The sequence below is a fragment of the Python bivittatus genome, unplaced genomic scaffold (genome assembly GCF_059951505.1).
Source record: "Python bivittatus isolate LINGU-HERP-01145 unplaced genomic scaffold, Pbiv_v1 ctg000850_np1212, whole genome shotgun sequence".
NCBI classification, from domain to species: Eukaryota; Metazoa; Chordata; class Lepidosauria; order Squamata; family Pythonidae; genus Python; species Python bivittatus.
In genome coordinates, this window is record NW_028277112.1 from 56,562,108 (window position 1) to 56,580,885 (window position 18,778).

Sequence of the window (18,778 nt, forward strand, 5' to 3'; positions counted from 1 at the left end):
ATTCATTTAGCAACCACTTAAAATTATGATGGCACTAAAAAAACAACTGGTCCTTGCACTTACAACCGTCACAGCATCCCCGTGGTCAGGTGATCACCATTTGCAACCTTCACAGCTGACTTCCAACAAGTAAAATCAATGGGGAACAACATGATTCACTTAACGACCACGTGATTCACTTCACCACCACCACAAAGTCATAAAATTAGATGTAGTCACATGATGTCTTGCTTAATGACTGCACCACTTAACAATGAAATTTCCAGTCCTATTGTGGTTGTAAGTTGAGGACTACCTGTAGTGCTTTTTTGAAAGAACACTGAAGATGTGCAAAATTAGCCCAGCAGGCTTGTGAGGAGGGGAGTGGGATGGACTGGGAGATAGCTTTCCCAGTGTTGCTGCTTAATGTGTCAGGAGAGCTCTCCCACCTTGCATGTCATCCCTTGCTGCTTCTCCACCACTGCAACTTGTGAGTAGGGAGCTAACAGGCTTGAAGGAAGAATGCAGGGGGAAGCATGAAGATGTGATTAATAATGATGTCCGTCATCAGCTAGTGCTGCCTGCAAGGTAATGGCTGCGCTGGCAGTGAGTGGCTGTGACTGGCAGCATCTGGCACAAAGAGGCAGTGTTGCCCTGTTTCCCACCCCACTCCCCACCAGCAAAGTAATAAAACAGTAAAAGGTGCGTCCACGTGAAACCCCTTGTTGGTGGAAGCAGTGGAAAACCTTCAATGCATACTGTATCTCCTAGGGAATTAACAGCAGAATTCCAACCAGGATTGTCTCAATGTTTTTCCTCCATGTTTTGCTTTTAAAAATTGTGTCCCCTGAAAGCCATTTTCTCTAGAAATACAAAAAGGGCCTGGCACTCCTATATTTTCCACCACACCAGAGGGAATCTTTGATTAAAAAAACAACAAAGGGGCAAATGACTAATAAATTCTTTCCTCTCTGGTAAGTCCTGCTGGAAGTTTACAGTCTCTTTCTGATCAAGGAAAGCAGGGGAAAAAACTGTGTACAATTAATAAAAATGAGTAGATTACCCAGAAGTAATGGAAGAAATGGACATTTGTAAGTAAATAGGGGCAGTCAAAATGTACTACAGTAGTCCTTTAAAATCTACCTTTTCCCCTTTCTTTGTTTTAAATAGCAAATCCATGTCCTGTACCTATTATAATCCCAGAAAATGCCATCCTCTCAGAAACAACATTTTATGTTGGGCAAAAGGTATTTATCAAATGCAGAGAAGGCTATCAACTTCAGGGACAATCTGTGATTACCTGTAATCCTGATGAGGCCTGGACTCCAACTAAAGCTAAATGTGAGAGTAAGTAGTTAATGAATAATGGCTTTCATTTTGCTGCTTTGTTTAAAATAGCTTTTTATGTCATCTGACTCTTTTTTCAGGGAAGCTACAAAACAAAACCAAATAAGTGGACACGTATTCATTCAGTCATATTCAAACATACACGAATGCAACTTCCATACATGAAAAAGTACTGATTTGCTAAATAAATTCAAGCAAAGGCTGGACAGCCATCAGCTGGGGAAGCTTTAAAGTGGACAGCCTTTAGGCTAATATGGAAAATCCTTGAGGACAAGAGGGCAGTCCTTCAGCTAGAAGTTCTCAAACAAATCAGTTTGGCATTGCTGCTGCTATAATCTTCCCTCACAAATTCTTGGCACAAAACAATTTAAAGTAGAAATATAGCTGTTCCTCCTTTTTCCTGATTGTAGGTTCCTTTACCTACATTCCCTTTCCTGGAGCTGAAAGGTAAAATATTTAAGGAGATAATAAAATCTTTCCTCCCCCCAATATACAAGCTGATATTACAGAGGCTAATTACAGATAGCCAAGCTCGTATAGCTGATGGAGTTGGAGTCTGTCTGCAGCTTTCTGGAAGACACAGAGAGATTGCCAAAGTTCAGCTTTCCAGTTATTTGTTGTCTCCAGCTCTGTGTTGTCTTATGTACTATGTCAAGTTGTAAGACAGCATGCAATTACAGATTCTTCGTTGCCATTTCTGTTAAGGGATCTCTTGTGGGCCACCTGCTCATGTAGAAAATGCTTTGGTCCGTGGAACATTTTATCAATATGGAGATGTGGTGACCTATTCATGCTACAGCGGATACATGCTAGAGGGCTCCCTTCGAAGTGTCTGTTTAGAGAACAGAACCTGGACAATACCACCAGCTTGCAAAGGTAAATTAGTACTTCTGCTTTCTATAATTAGTTGAGAGTAACAGCATGCAGCATGATGTGATGAGGTCACTTGCAGTCTTCAGGTAGACATTATAAGGAAGAGAGAATTAAGCTTCCTGTCTCTTGAAACGTCTGACAAGTATCTAACTCTGACCCAGTTTTATATTAGGACATTTTGGGGAATCACCATTACACCCCCTATTTCTTATTCTCCCAAATGTTTTGCACTTGAGAGCCCTCTTCTAAACTTACTCTGTTTTCCAAATCTATATCTTTCCTTTGCTTCCTGTTTTGAATATTGGTTGGTTTATGAATGTTGTGCTATACAGGTAGTCCGTCTTATGACCATTTGTTCAGCAACCATTTGAAGTTACGGTGTTGCTGAATGAAGGGACTTGCAATTGGTCCCTGAAGTTACAGCCATTGCAGTGCCCCTGTGGTCACATGATCAAAATTCAGGCCCTTGGAAGCCCACCCACACTTACAATCGCAGGGGTGTTTCAACTTCCCCCACCTTCCTGTCTCCCCCCATCTATGGCCTTTTGGCCCCTGCACTCCAGGCCCCCTGCCACCCTAGCTGACCTTCACTGTCTTCTTGCTCCTGCTACTGACCAAGCATGCCTGGCCCGGCCCTTCACAAGGCAGCTGCTGGCCTCACGTGGACAACAGGTGCCTCATGAAGAGCAGGCTGGGCATGGGCTGCAGTGTGCCAAGAAGCCTCTTTGCACCATGCTGCTGGGCTGGGGCTGGGCTTCATGCTGTGCTGCAGCTCGGGCTTCTTGCAGCCCCAGAGCTGTGGTGCGCCAAGAAGCCCCTGAACTACAACGTGGCAGGCAGCCCCAGAGCTGCGCGTTTTTGGGGCTGCTTGCCACCCTGCAAGGCTCAGGCCTGGGAGGGGCCAAGCCCAGAATGATGGTTCCTTGTCTAACGACCAATTCAGTTAACAATGGCAACAAGTGCCGGAATTGCGGTTGCTAAGCGATACAGTCATGTGATGTTGCACTTGATGACCACATTGCTTAGCAATGGAAATTCCAGTCCCAACTGTGGTCATAAATCAAGGACTATCTGTATATGCTGCTACTAACCAAAGGGATTATGGATTTAGGGCAAAGAGCTGCAAGATTCATTTTAATACATAAAAATATAACAAAGAAACTTGTAGCCATCTTTAAGACTAACAAATGCATTGTGCTATGAATTTTGTGAGCTGAACCCCCTTCATAAGGTACAGTCAAGCCTATATTTTTTTACACCCTAATAAACGTTTTAGGCTTTAACATAGTTAAAGATTTAAGATTCACAGTTGTGTTTGGTGCAATAAACTAACAGAACCTCCAGCCAGGAATTTAGCAGACTGCTAGCTGTGACTTTGAGCCCAGTCATTTCCTTCTCCTGATCCCTTGCCAGGGAATAGGTCCTTCCCCATTTCTCTCAGCCAGAAAATAAGCAGCTTGTTTGCAGGTGCCTTTTCTGACCTCAAGAAAAGGGAAGCCTGTCAGCCACCACTTGTCTTTCAACAGTGGTTTTTCTATCCCAATAACTATAACTGCCTACAGGGGTTTCATGACCTTCTTCTTCCTTCTCACCCACAGAGAACCCTGTGGTTTTTACAGGGCAAAAGAATTGGACTTGCCAGAAACATCCTGTATTTAGTAAGGCTGTGCACACTTCAAAACTGTTTCAGAAGAAGTGCTTTAAACATCACATGAGCCCAGCATTTCTCTGCTTTCATTATAACAAAATTACTTTTTCAGATGTCTGTATGAGCTTGAAAAAAGACACTGCCGCTTTGAGAAGTCCATTCTGGATGTGGCTCTTAAAGCAGCAGCATCTTTCTTCCAGAACCCTGAAAACCTTGGGTGCCTTAATGAATAGCAGAGAGAAACTGCTCATGTGAGGTCCAAAGCTGTTCTGAGTAATTTGGAGAGCGTGAATAGCCCATATTTAGGATCCTCCACATGCAGATCTAGCTATCCATTTTATTGCAGAAAGAAGAAATATTCTTACTGTTTGTTTTCAAAATGTTGGTAGATTTCAAGTTGGCAGACCCAAGCAGTTTGTGGCATGAGAACCCAAAGGGGGGGCATATAACAGAATGTGCTGATAATGTCATAGAAATACTGTGACTTTCATACATCAAATGTCAGGACATAAATAAGTAAGGATGGTATTTGCATGGCAGTATCACTGTATGTATGTCATTTTGGCCTCATCTCGGTGTGCTGCACATGCCACTGTCCACAAATCATATTCTGTACAATGTCCTCTTGGGTGAAATAAGTTCCATTAAATCTAAAATTAATGGGACTTACTCCCAAATAACACTGAATATGTAATGGGTCTACTCTCAGATGGGATAGGTACAATAAAGGAGCACACAGTGACAACAGTAGTGTAAATTTGGAGTCTTCATATTGTCACAGCACTCCATTTGTGCAGTGTCTTCAGGTGTCTTAAGGGTTATTCATCTCTGGCAGGCACTAAGCACTGAGAAAAATAGATTATATTTAAATAATAACTGTTTGTATTGTGTGGTATTAGTTCTCATCTTCCTGCCTCAAAGTGGGTAACAGAAAAGGGTGGAAGTGACAGAATTCGCCTGTATTTTCCTGATTGATGTCACAATGGACTTCCTTTTGCTCATTTTTAAAAGTGTGTCATAAATAATGCAGGCTTGTTGGCTAACAAAAGACTTCCACCGCTTGTGCTTTGAAGGGCCTACATCAGAGGCAGCATGAAAGCAGATCATGTAAATCTTTAGTATGAGCAATATTAACAGATGTCCTGGGTTTGCAAAACTAATACACTCTCAACCAATTACAGATACATCATTATAGGGTATTATAAGCACAGCTTTTGTTTTTAAGCCCTGTAATCCAGAACAGGGCTTAACAGGTTTTCTCAGCAAAAACAGTGTACCGGATTCAGGCTATTGTTCATCTCATTATGGAATTTGCCCACTGGAGCCACAATCAGATATGTCCCACACAACAATCATCTCCTTGGTTATGTGAGGTATCTTAAGATGGAGCACAGATGCCTCCCAGCTGGCAGAAGAGAGCTCGTGGGCGGCAGAGGATGACTGCAGGGTTGCCTGTAAAAGGATCACAGGTGCAGATTTACTGCCAGAAATATTTCTATTGTGGATAGGGTATTCTGGGACCAGGACAGTCGATGTCCATGGATCCTCATGAGGGGCCCATATTTTGCCACATCCAGGACAATACAGATAATTTTTAAAAGAATAAAACCCTCAGAGATATTCAAAAACAAGTCTGCCTCCTTGGGACAACTTGCTTTGGCCAGCACTAGTTAGCAGGGCCTTAGATATTATGGACAATCTATGACTTCATTCCAGTTGAGTTTACTCTTTTTAGCAAGAATCCCCTACAGTATTCAGTAATTCAGTTTCCACATGAAGAGCAAAAGATCTTTTTTTCAGGGATGTGCTTCATCTATGCACACTATAAAAACAAAGACTAATTCGCCCACTAGAGGTCAGCATAGCGCATACTTACATTTCAGCAATATGTGACCTGGGATTCCTAATTGCTCTGGGCTCTGAGGGTTCACCCTCAAGTCCTCATCCTCATTTTTGCACAAATATATACCAATACAGGTAGTCCTTGTTTAGTGACTGCCTCATTAGTGACCATTCACAGTTACAACAGTGATGAAAAAGTAACTTTGTGACCAGTCCTCACATTTACGACTTCTGCAGGTCTGTAAAGCATAAGAAAGCTGAAGTAAGATCGTAAGCACAGTCGTGACTTCACTTAGCAACCACTTCACTTAACGATTGAGTTGCTGATCCCAATTGGGGTCACTAAATGAGGACTACCTGTAACCATTGGGGATTTTTTACGCTATGTCTTGATGATGTTGCCTTTGTCTCATCCCCAGCCCACAGTTGAGGCAATTTTTCAGCTGTTCCAGTTTTAAAATATTTCCCCTCCTCTCCCAACACAGCTTTGGCCATGGATACAATCTTGCTGATGCAGTCAGGGGCTGGGATCTGGCCAACCCCTATAGGCTACTTGAGACTGCTGCAAGCATGGCCTCTCCAACCACTAGGCTTCCCTCTGTAGCCATTTTGGCTCAGGCTGCAGGAGAGACCAGACAGCTGGGTTCTGTAGGAGCATCTGCTCTCATAAGGCCTAGCTGATGCTTGTCAGGTCTTTATAAACATGGGCTTAGTGCTATATCTAAGTTAGAGTTTTTCAATATAGTAAAATTATACAAAACAAACAAAAAAAAGATTGAAAATAAGAGAAAGGAAATAAGAAAGGAAAAAAGGAAACCTACAATTATGCCTTCTGCCCTCCTTTCTATCAAGTAATTATCATCTTAATCTTTTCCCCATCCTCTTCATCCTTTCTTAATCCCCAAACCCCAAAATCATCAATTCAATCTTCTTTCAACAAAACGTCCACATAAGGTTTCCAGTCTTTCAAAAAAATCTTTGTCTTTTTTCTCTGACCAAACTGGTCAGCTTTGCCGTTTCTGCGAGTTCAGTTAATTTTATAATCCAATCTTCCACTGTAGGTATTTCATTGCTTTTCCAACTTCTACATACAATCATTTTGCCTTGGTTACCATATACAGACCTTACTGCTTTTTTGAAAGAACAGTAACCTGTGTTTCAAAAATAGCCCTGTGCTGCATAGAAGGTTGGTTTACACTGAAGAATGACTGTTTGGTTTAAACTGCAAAAGTCCAGACAATGGCTAGATAGTAGCAGAGAGACACAGTAAACTCTCTTTGCTACGATGTAATGGTTGTCCAGATTTTTTTCATTCCAGATCTGGTAGCCATAATCACATGGCTGAGGTAACATATTAACCTGGGGATTCCTGCCTAGTAATTTTAAAACACTATACCAGATACTTCCCTTATAATCTCTAAAAGTTTATATGTTTTCTTTCCTTACAGGCTTCCTAGTATTGAGAATACCTTGAGTATTTACTTTTCTGATGTACAATTTTTGTTTTATCATCTCCTGTTCTAACTGGATGCTGTTCCCCTTTCCAGCTGTTTGCCGTTTCCCATGTCAGAATGGTGGTGTCTGTGAGCGACCAAATGCTTGTTCCTGTCTTGAGGGTTGGATGGGACGCCTTTGTGAAGAGCGTACGTATCTCCCATCTAACAGTATTGTATTTATTTTTCACAGTTGTTCTTCTGAGCTGTCCAGAGTAACACTTTTGCAATTTACTATAATTCTGACATGTTAGGCTGAGGAAAATAGAGACTTTCCCCACATGATTAGGATTCTGAACACTGGTTTTCCTTTAAAATTAGTCTACACACATGCCATGCTGGTGCTGTGGCAAATTATTCAGTAAAAGGTAATTAAGACCAACAGAACGTTGCTGTATGATGAGGGCATTTTAAGAATTGTATTTATAAATATGCCATTGACTGGAATGCCAACAATCTCAAGGAGGGAGCAGTAATTATTAACTACTATTCTGTAGATCTCCCAACCTTAATCAGCTGCTCAATTCCATGCTATTCAGGGAGGAGAGGTGAATAAGAGAGGAAGGTACATTTGCTTTTCCCATACCCTTTGGTCTCATTATCACCTGTCATCCATCATTTATCTTCCATGTATTGAAAGTGATCCTCTTTCTACAGGTTTAGGCTGTATGCCCTTGGTTGTGCATGACTGTATTTTAAATCTTGAGTAGAATTGATGCATTTTGGGCAAGCTCCTTACTTCAAGTCTGATATTAATTCACATGCTGATTACATGAAAGAGGGGTAGATCAGCAAAGGTGACCTGCCCCCCCCCCGCTTCAAATGATCCCTGTTGCATGAGTAGGAGCACCTCAACAGGGATTCATCAGGCACCAAAACTGGTGCTTCACTTCTTTAATTAGGAATTTTGTTTAGAAAAAGAAACAGTACAGGTCTGTTTAAGAAATCTGAATTAATATGGAACAGTCAAGAAATGGGGCCAGGTGCTTCTTCTGCTGTCACAGTGGGACCTCCTTTTCCCTTGTCTTTACTCCTGGACAAACATGATTGCAGTCTCCAAATCAAACTCTGAGTCTCTTTCTTCTTTATTTCTTCATAATTTAGGCATGCTGTCTGCTTGGGGAGTGGGTGAGGTGGGCTTCAAGCATCCTGCATTTTATTGATCAAACATTTGCCTAAAGCTTTGTGTTTTTTCCCATAGCAGGTAGGAGCACCTAGCCCACCTTGGCTGATTTAGAAAAAAACTGAGCTGCATTCAAGATGTAACTGTATTCAAGTTACATCTCAAAAGCAGGAGCCAATGAGAAACTTCAGGGCTATAGGCTAGATTAGTCTAGTCAAAAAAACAGAGCAGAAGAAACCAAGGCAAAGCTCTTCCCTATTTTGCCTAAGAATACTGCCTATAATCACCAAGAATCACACTTGACTCTGAGGAGTCTTTAACTTTTGGGCCTTTTAATTCCAAAAGCTACAAGATGCAGGTGAAATAGAGCCAGTCCTGCTGACATTCCTGCAGGAGCCAACTGAATTATCCTCTCTTGGCTTTACCCAGACTTTTCCCATGACGGGGCAAGGACAAGACGTAACTGACATCCAGTGAAGCAGCTATTAGCTATGGAGATCCTTTTGACAAACACCTTTTGCATTTGTTAGCATTGCAAAAATTTAGGTGTTTTTTTTTTCTTTTTTGGCAGTATTAAGACTAAATAAAATTATTTCTTACTCTACATCATTACTAGTTTTTTGGACCTTAATGCAATCCCCCAGGAAGATCTGCTGTAATGCACTAAGGTGACTTCATCTTAATAACCATAAACCTTTGGTGGAGAAGTAAGACTGCAACCAGACAAGCTATTACCCTAAGCAGCTGAGAACCAGTTTGGCCTAGTGGTTAAAGGCACCAGGCTAGAAACCAGGAAACCATGAGTTCTAATTCTGCCTTGGGCATGAAGCCAGTTGGGTGACTGTGAGCCGGTCACTCTTTCTAGGAAGAATGCAACAGCAAAACCAGTCGTGAAAATGCTGCCAAGAAAACTGCATAGACTTGTCCAAGCGGTTGCCAGAAATCAAGACTAACTTGAAGGCCCATGCACGCAAACGTTTCACTGACCTGACTATCTTTACTCTAGTTGTTCAGACTTTGTAGGCTGCTACTCTGGGGACCATTGATGAGTATTAATCTGCTGATGGGAAGCAAGGAAACTCTAAGATGCAGCTGAAGCAGTGATGAAAACTAGTGATGGATCCAGGCACACAGTTTGAGAAATGCTGCTGTGTAAGCCTATGTCACAATGGTGCATAAACTGCTGAAACGTATGCTCCTTCAGAAACGTGCAGATACACTTACCAGGGCTGCAGATATCCAGAAGACTACTAGGTGGCAGCAAAGAGATTGAGAAATCCCTCTTTACTGCTGTTTATGGTCATCAGGAATTTGATTTGGAGATGGCATGCAATATGGTAGTCCCAAAAATACAGTCAAAACCATTCTTCTACCTCCTGCTATGACTAAGATCAGCTGAAATAGTAACATAAAGATACAAGGAGCATCTGGTCTACATTATAGCCATTTGCCAGTGGTTTTTTTTATAACCAGCCGAGCTGATTATACACAAAATGGAAGGGGGTCAAAATATGTAAGCTTGAATTTACACTTCAGAGGGAGACCTTCTAGCAGGCAGTTGAAAGTGTAGTTGCATGCACTAAGAATTCCAGCTACAAAAGCAAAGGAAGATGACATGTTTCTCATGGATAGTTATTTTTATTGTTATTATCTTTAAGGGTTCTGTTAGTCATGTATTAGAAATGCAGAGAGTCATGTTGTCTTTTATCCAGAATAATGAAATATCTAATTGGTAGAATCTACTAGAAGGAAATAGGGTGTACTTTAAGGAAAACATTTTTTTATATTAATGGACTTAACCTGAAACTCAAGGTTACTCATGTTAATTAGATCTAAATCATACAAATTTTGAAGCAGACTGCTTTCCAGTCAGTGTGGTCAGAACCACCTTGTTAATAGTCTAATTTTTAAAGCTTATATGTTCCAAAGTGACAGAATATTGATGAATAATCTGAAAAGTTGTGTAGAACTTGATTGCAACATTTATGAAAGTAGTCATTGTGGTACAGAAAGCAGAAGACTTGTTTATAAACTTAGTATTTATTGTAGCCAGGTTGTACTTTTTTTCTCACACAAACAAAACCCCTCATTTATCATTTACAGAAGCAGTATATATTTTGACTTCCATTTTGAAGGGTGTTATCTTAAAAATAGAATGAAGAAGAAAAATATTGTTAACAATCAGAAATCAGGGCATTGCTCTAATAAAAACACGAAGATTATGTTTTAGATGCTGAGTTTCTGTGGGTGGAATTCTATTAAAAGAATACTACATTGGCCGAAAGTAAAGAGTCTTTTTTCCCAATTTCCTTTTCTTTTGTAGCCACTTGTACCTAAAATCTATTCTGATTAGAAATTTCAAGAATTCCATGGAACAGCTGAGGTTATGAATCTGTAGATGAGAAAAGATAATTACTAAAACTCACCCTTTTCCCTCCACCAGCAGGTGGTACTGAATCTGTGTATCTCCAATTCATAGAAGGAATTGTTGTGTGAATGGAATAGAACAGAAGTCAGGACTGAGCAAATTATATTGTTATAGATACCCCGATTCTTCAGTAACGAGATTGTAGAGTTTCTGTTGCTTATTCAGAATTCTGGACCTGACTAAAGTTTTGCAAGATTGCATTTGTTTACAGGTAGACTCTGAACATAAGATAGACGTTCACTGGATTAATTCTCCCAGGTATTCCAGAAATCACTGTTTGCCTATCAGATTTCTTGGAGAATGCAGCCAGTTCTGATATTACAGAGGTCATACAGCTTTTTGACTGACTTAGCCAACCTAGCCCACCTTCCAAAAGACATGTTCTTCATGCACCCACACAGCTTGATAGCCTTGACCTCTTCCCCAGAAAGGGCTGCAGAGGAAAAGCAAAATCAGCAAAAATTGCTCTTCCAGTTGCTTTTTATTTTCCAAGGTACTATTTTTCAAATGCAGGTTTTATCCTAATGGATCTTTAGGTAGCTGTCCTGTAACCACTGTTCTCTGAGGCTACACCTGACAGTCCACTTCTGATGGCCCACTGTTGCTGCAGAGTATTATTCTAATACAGATTTTAGATTTGTTAAAATAAAATTAGCTTCCTTAAAGTCATGAAGCTATAGCTGGACCATGTACAAGTCGGTACTCAGAAAAGGAAGTGTGGTGGAAGCCTCTAATGGTTGAGGGGCATACGTGAGCTATATTGGTTGCCAGTTGGTTTCCAGGTGTAATTCAAGGTGCTGGTTGTCACTTCTACAGCCCTTCATGGCCTAGGACCTGGTTATCTGAGGGATCACCTGTGTCCAGTTGTTTCTGCCCGCCCAGTACATTCAGACAGAGTGGGTGCACTCCAGGGCCCCTCTATTAAATGTTGTCCTCTTACAGGACCAAGGAAACAGACCACCTCTGTTGTGGCCCCCGCCCTCTGGAACAACATCCCCTCAGAGATGTGGTTGGCACCCGCTCTCCTGGGATTCTAGACAGCTCTTAAGAGCTGGCTCTGGTCCCAGGCCTCAGGTTAATGTGTTTGTGGGGCCTTTATTGTTATTGCTATGGCTCTTTTGGGCCAGGGTGTCTGCACTGTTTTATGTTTTTACTGCTTCTTTAGATTTTGTAAGATGCCCAGAGTCTGCTGGAGTGGGCGGCCATAACAAATTTAAATAAATAAAATCCATACAGAGAGAATGGGGGCTTATATTGTCTAAATAGAGGGTAGTTCCCAAAAAGACTCATGGCACACCAACAGTTGCCCCTCAATAATTAGAAGAGGGATTATACAAGTTAGAAGAAATTAATCTGTTTGGATTGTAAATTGTGAATGCTTTTATATACTTAGAATGAAGGTACAAAGAAGATTACAGTAAATGCTAAGAACGATAACTATGAAGAGTCTTGTAGTATCTCAAAAACCAACCAATTTATTATTTGATATGTGTAATAAATGTGTCAATTTTAGGTGCCAGGAAGCTCTGTTTGGTATTTTTTACAGAAGACCAACATGGCTAAGCCTTTGGAAGGTGTTTTCTTTGGCGGAGGAGCATAATTGTTTTAGTTTTGTGGAGAAATAGAACCAGTGTTGTTTATTTGAATGGAACTTTTTTCTTCTTCCCACTCCTCCCCTTTTCTCTTCAGCAATCTGCATCCTGCACTGTTTGAATGGAGGTCGATGTGTCGCCCCTTACCAATGTGATTGCCCAACTGGATGGACTGGGTCGCGCTGCCACCAGGGTAAGCATATTTAATTCAAGATTTCCCACAACCTAGCAATAGCACTTTGGAACAAAGTGTGAATGCAGCTCAACCAGTGAGTTCTAAAAGGAAAGAAAAAATGAGGAGAAAACAGATAGTAAAAAGAACCAGTCAGTACAAGTAGTCCTCATTTAGTGACTGTTCATAGTTACGACAGTGATGAAAAAGTAACTTTGTTACCAGTTTTCAGTGTCTGACCTTCACAAGTCTGTAAAGCAAAGAAAAGCTGAAGTAAGATCGTAAGCACAAAGTTTCACTTAGCAACCACTTCACTTAACAACCAAGTTGCCAGTCCCAATTGTGGTCACTAAACAAGGACTACCTATATATCTTTACATGTCTGGTCTGGAAATGCACATCTTTGCTACCTGTTATATTATTTGGAAGAATAGGGAAATATTTTCATATGGTGCTCTGGTTTTCAACTATTATGTGTTTTAAGGTGGAGGATTCTATGAAATAAATGGCTTAAGAGAAGATTTTAAACCTTTCTCTTAATAAGATATCTGGTTCAAAATGTGATTATTTCCACAAACCACAAATCACTCACGGAAGTATCTCCTTAGCCAAACAGGAATGACATGCATTTTTAATTCAGGAACTATTCAGAAATACTTTTTTCAGTTCTAACTAGATGGTCAAAAAAAGGCGCTTACAGTCCCACATTCTATCATGTTTGTCATGCCATAGACACCATTTTACTGCATGCATGACTTTTTCTACTTGGAAAGCCAAACAATACTGTCTCTCAGAAAATTTCCATATATGCCCACAAAATTTATTTATTTTGCATTCGGTTTTGAAAAGACATGTGGTTTCATATTGTTTCTCTGGGATATTTCAAAGGCAAATATAAGGGATTTTTATATGGAATGTTATGAAGAATTAGAATCTTTAAAAAGCTAAGTTCAGTTTCTGCAAAGATAATTGAGTTGTCCAGTAAAGAGAGTACAACTTATATTTTTCTATCTTTTTCTTAACATTCTTCATATTCTCCGAGCTTGATTTGCATATGGAAATTGATTTGTATTCTGTTCATCTTGTATGTATCTTCCTCCAAATGAATTGCTTAAATAAGTTCTGTACTCTACTGTATCTAGTAGCAAATACGTGCCTTTTGCTATTTTGGCTCAATAAGTGGACATAAACACAGCTAAGCTCTTTCAGTATTATCAGGTACTACTTATAAAAACAGTAAAAAAATGGGCTCCCAAATTATTCCGTGGGAGCATGCCCTAATTTCACTAAATGGTAATGTGCCTCTATGGTCTTCCAATGCAGCTGTTTGTCACTCTCCATGCTTAAATGGTGGGAAATGTATACGACCAAATCGGTGCCATTGTACTTCACCATGGACTGGACATGACTGCTCTAGGTATGCTTGGCATTTTCTTGTCAGAGGTTTAACCTAACATGATATTTTTACTCAAATTTTAGTCCCTTCCAATCAGTCTTGCAGGCCAGCTTGCAATTTCCTAGCTAGCATTAATTCCAGAAAGTGAGTTAGCAGTAGAACATCTGGGAGACCTGACTGTTCGTAAGGTTATGACTATCAGCTCCAGAGACTCTGTTGGCTTTCATTGTTAATTCTAAAAATTAATCCATGCTAGTCCCACTCCTATTTACACATGCTCCCAGTGACACTTTACAATATGTTCTACTAAAACCAGCCCTCTGCTACAGTCAACATACACTTTAAACAGAACATTTGCTGAAATAAACTCAAAGTGCTGGGCTGTGGTTTGATAGGAAGGGATTTTCCCTTAAAACAAGGAACTATGCCCACAGCTTCTATTTTCTGTTCGGGTTTCTTCACGCAGGCTGTGATATATGTGCCAAGGCCTGCTTTCACAGGTGTACAGACCTTGCCAGATTACAGTAGAACCCTTCCTTATGCAGCAAACATTGATTTGTCTTTGCATTTCATGATCTGCCAGGAATAATGGACTCTTTTTCCCTTTTCTTTGCCTGTGTGCTAATCTAGGAAACGGAAACCTGGATTCCACCACTTTTAATTTAAGAGCAAAGACTTTGAACACTCCGATTCCAATCCAGTGGACCTTGGTACTACAGTCACTGTAAAATCAAATACAGTGGGTTTTTTAAAACTGTTCTGAATTTATTGTTGTTGTTGTTGTTATTATTATTATTATTATATTTTTCTTATGCATTTAATTTTGAATGGAAGCATCTTTATATTTTTTCTCTTGCAGAAGTATATCATACATGCTAAATGTTGCTGCTGTCAATACACACAAATGTACAAATGTTGTTCACTGAAAGAGAAAAACCTTACAGTCTTTTGTATTATGGGTGTAAAGCCTCATGTTTAAGTTGTGTTTCATGGCCAAAAAAGATGCTGGGATTGGGGATGAAACTTGATTTGACTCATATTTCCTTTCCCCCATCCACCTACAAAATGTAAGTGAATGCATGAGACAAAGAACTATGATCTCCCAGTTCTTAAGTCTTACCTTCTTATACTGTTATTGGATCCACTATTGGAAGCAATTCAGAAATAGAGAGAGGAAAGGTTAAGACATGGGAAAGAGGAAAATTCAGTCTCTCCATCATGGTCCTTTTATATGCTAAAATACCTCATATCCTGAATTTTATAAGTGAATGAGATGAATAATAAATGATTGCCCTGCAGATCTGATTTTGGTCTAAGATACCTTCTGCAAACCATTTGTCTATTTCATCACAGTAATTACAAGAGGGACAATATTTGATTACTGTTGTCTGATGGAACAAATTGGAATCTGAAGCTTTAAGCATTCCAAACAGCATGACGTTCTTCAATAAGAATATCATATTTTCAAAATAAAGTAAATAAATATCTTCCTCCAACCCCACCACTGATCCTAACAAAATACTTCCGCCCTTCGGTTTCAAATAGTTTTCCATGGCACATAGAAGACTGTTGCTTGAAAGGGACCTTCCACTATGGGATTCTTTCAGATCCGATGGTAATACTAATGCTGTAAATAAGAGGCGTGATCCATGCTTTCTTGTAAGTAGGCCAGTGAGTGGGCTATCTGTGAAGGGGAAAGGATGGGGAAGGGAGGAGGTAGGTCAGTGGGGACTGAACTGCCTCTAAAGGTTTCTTACTGGCTGTTAAAATCAAGCCTGTTTACTGAGAAAGTACTTGTTATTTTACTGTGGATAAATATTTAAAACATATATGCATGCATGGATTTGGTGAATGATTACCACTTAGTTCAAAATAAGTAAAACAGTTGCTGCTGTTCCCGTAAAAAGAAGTGAAAATTAGATTTCATCTTTTTGATATTATTTGCCAGGGCACATCACTTGTCCAAACAGGACAGATATCTTCCTATTTCCATTGAAACTAATAAGTAGTTGTTACTTATCTTGGATTTAAAATATAACATGTCCTTAAAATAACATTCCTCAACGCACTTATTTCTCAGGAAAGAACTGCTGAGTCCCAGTTGAAAGGTCAGAATGGCTACCCTGGATATCTAAAGTAATACAAAAAGGCTGTAGTTAAATACTGTAATAATTATATCCAGAGACATCAACCAGAATAAATTAGCTGCTGCTAAAATTAAAAGGTGAAAAGGAGGAAGGCAGACTAATGTATTTTGTTCCTTAATTTACTGTCCTTATTACTTCCTGTCAGAAGGTATGTTCCTGTTACAACAGATGCATCATTAGCCATTTTTTTCTTGACTGGAACTTTATATATTCAAAGCAATTCAGGCCCATAATCCTGCTGCATTCCCCTTTCTCCTTCCCTTTCACTGCTCAGTTGTAACAGCTTTATTTTGGGCTTCAGATGAGGTTGAAACTTACTCTTTCTGCAAGCTAAATCTAAAGGGACATAGCTTTGAACGTGTAGGTGGGAATAGCATAACTAGTCTAATTTTTTGCAGAGGAAAGTTTCCTGACAGGTTTGATAATGACAGTGTCTGAAATAATATGTTTGAAAAGACAGTGTCTTTTTCCCCATTCTTTTCTCCCCTGGAATTGCGTTATTTGCTCATATTACACTTGCTCATTTCTTTTTATTTAGCATAGAGGTCTCTTGCCGACAAAGTAGAGACAAGACACTCCTAAGGATTATACCAGCGTGCATTTTTCTTGACAACACTATGAAGGTGGTTTGCCATTGCCTTCAGGGATTTTTTTAGAGAGACTTGAACTTCTTAGATGGTCTCCCATCCAAGTACTAACCATGCCAAATTCTGCTTAGCGTAGGAACCCAGAGTAAGACAATCAGGTGCTACAGTACACAATGCAAAAATGAATATTGATTACGAACATATTAAAGCAAAGCATAGTTACCCTCCAGTGCAACTATGTCAATTGTTGTGGGGTTTTGTGGTTTGGGATGACATGGACAGAAACAGCAGTTTGCACACATTGAGTTTTTAGGAGCAATGTAGTACAGTTGTCCACAATCCATGCTTACATTGTTCAGGTTGCAGAGTTCTAGTTTTAGCAATACTACAAACTGAAATGTCTGCAAATCTTTACAGATGATAAGAAAAACTGTGATTAATTCATACCTGTAGTATACTACATATATTTATAAATACTATGACACTCTCTTATAATTTGTTGTGTGCACAGGGGCTACAGGATATTAGTTAGGAAAAAAATAGCCCAGTGTGTAGATCCACCACTGTAATTCCACTTCCAGTTTATTGGGGAAGCTGCATTTCAGAATGGAATTGAGTAATTGTAGCTTATATTGTCACATTATTTATCCATGATTTTTTGAGCATGTACAAGTTCTTCCCTTCTCAGGCATGCTTGCATATGTTTATAACTTTACACTCAAGTTCTTGCTAGGATTGTTAGCAATTTAAAAGGAACAAGCAGACCTAATTTTTTTCTCCTAAACATTTTCAAAATTAAGAGGACAAAGAAAATTGAAATGTATGTTCAGTCTCAATCAGGAAGCAAAACATAACCTTGGCCATCTGAGAGAGAGCAATTTGCCCATTAGTGCAACAGCAGTTAGTAAATAAACTTAGCAATATCTTTTCTTGTAAGAAGCTGGGTTTTTTCCCCCTCATTCTAAGGGCATCTGTTATTAAAACTGAAATACGCAATATTCAAGCTCTTCCTGAAAATATAGTGGTAACATTTTCAGTAGCTAACTTACGTTCCTAATGAGCTTTAAGAGGGCTTCCAGTTCTACATTACTTTGTAATATATGCAGCCAGTTCTAAGAAATCAGTTTCACTGGGCCTACTCCCCGTGGGCCAGTAACCAGTGTGTATAGGATTTCAGCTATAAGAAAATCTTCATAAAATGGGAAAGGAACTCTAAACTAAATTAATCATCGTGGTTCCTTTTTCTTTGCAAGATTCCTTCTTTTCTTTTCCTACTTATTCGTACACTGTGTGTATGAATGGCTGTACTTTGAGCCAAAATATTTCTGTTCTGTGAAATGGTGGAAGATAATGTACAATAGTTGAAGCCAGACTGCTTATTTTCAGTACTAGCAGTTCATACATTTTCCCATTTATTTGGATTAATATACAAGGTGCAAAATCTGACCTAGAAACAAGCCAGAAGATGTAGGTCTCCTGGCAGGAAGTGTGATGCCTAAAGGGAAAAGGCAGGAGAGTCAAAATTAGGTTGTTCTTTGTAGTATTACATCCTTAGAAGAATCATCGTTGCTTTTTTAAATTAGAGTTTAAATACATAAAATGTATTGTAATTTATGCCACCACCTGTCTTGTGTTTCAACAATTTCTGCGTGATGCACTTTACATTGTAAATAAAGTTGCACCCCATTTAGTACTTGTAATCTAATTTGTGTTTCTTGTTTGGATAGCTACTTTCCAATATTGTGACAAAAAGCTTATTTGGCAGCATAAGGAGAAAGCAACAAACCCATCTAATCCTCCCTCTTAGCTGCTGTAAAGCTTCACAGAAGTGCTTTGAAGCAACCTTCAGAGTAGGAGAGCTGGGTCTCAGAGGGGTAAGAAGTCCAGTAGCTGCTTCCAAAATAATCAACAGGTCTGCCCCTCCTTCACAAAAGGGACAGGCCTTCTCTTTACACTAGGAGAGCCCAAGAAAGAAAACCAGAACCTTCCCGCCTGAATTTGCCTATATATGTTTCTCATTTGAAAATAGAATATTTGCTAGAATTCATCCTTTAACCTTCTTCTTAATAAAACTTGCTTATCAGAGGCCTGAGGAAGACTCTTGTTCTTGGGATTAACCACTTCCAGTCCAAGATGCTACCAGAAGCCTGA

At 39.6% G+C, this 18,778-nt stretch overlaps 1 protein-coding gene across 4 annotated transcripts in view; it reads left to right on the forward strand.

The window, feature by feature from the left end:
- SVEP1 (sushi, von Willebrand factor type A, EGF and pentraxin domain containing 1) overlaps positions 1–18,327 on the forward strand; it is a 136,313-nt gene extending 117,986 nt beyond the window's left edge. For all 4 annotated transcript variants that reach the window (XM_088130014.1, XM_088130011.1, XM_088130013.1 and 1 more), the window contains 6 exons: positions 1,150–1,326; positions 2,032–2,202; positions 7,237–7,332; positions 12,423–12,518; positions 13,821–13,914; positions 14,524–18,327. In XM_088130014.1, the coding sequence (XP_087986140.1) occupies positions 1,150–1,326; positions 2,032–2,202; positions 7,237–7,332; positions 12,423–12,518; positions 13,821–13,914; positions 14,524–14,554 (665 nt within the window). In that variant the 3' untranslated portion in view covers positions 14,555–18,327. The remainder of the gene's footprint in view (positions 1–1,149; positions 1,327–2,031; positions 2,203–7,236; positions 7,333–12,422; positions 12,519–13,820; positions 13,915–14,523) is intronic.
- Positions 18,328–18,778: the final 451 nt, after the last annotated feature.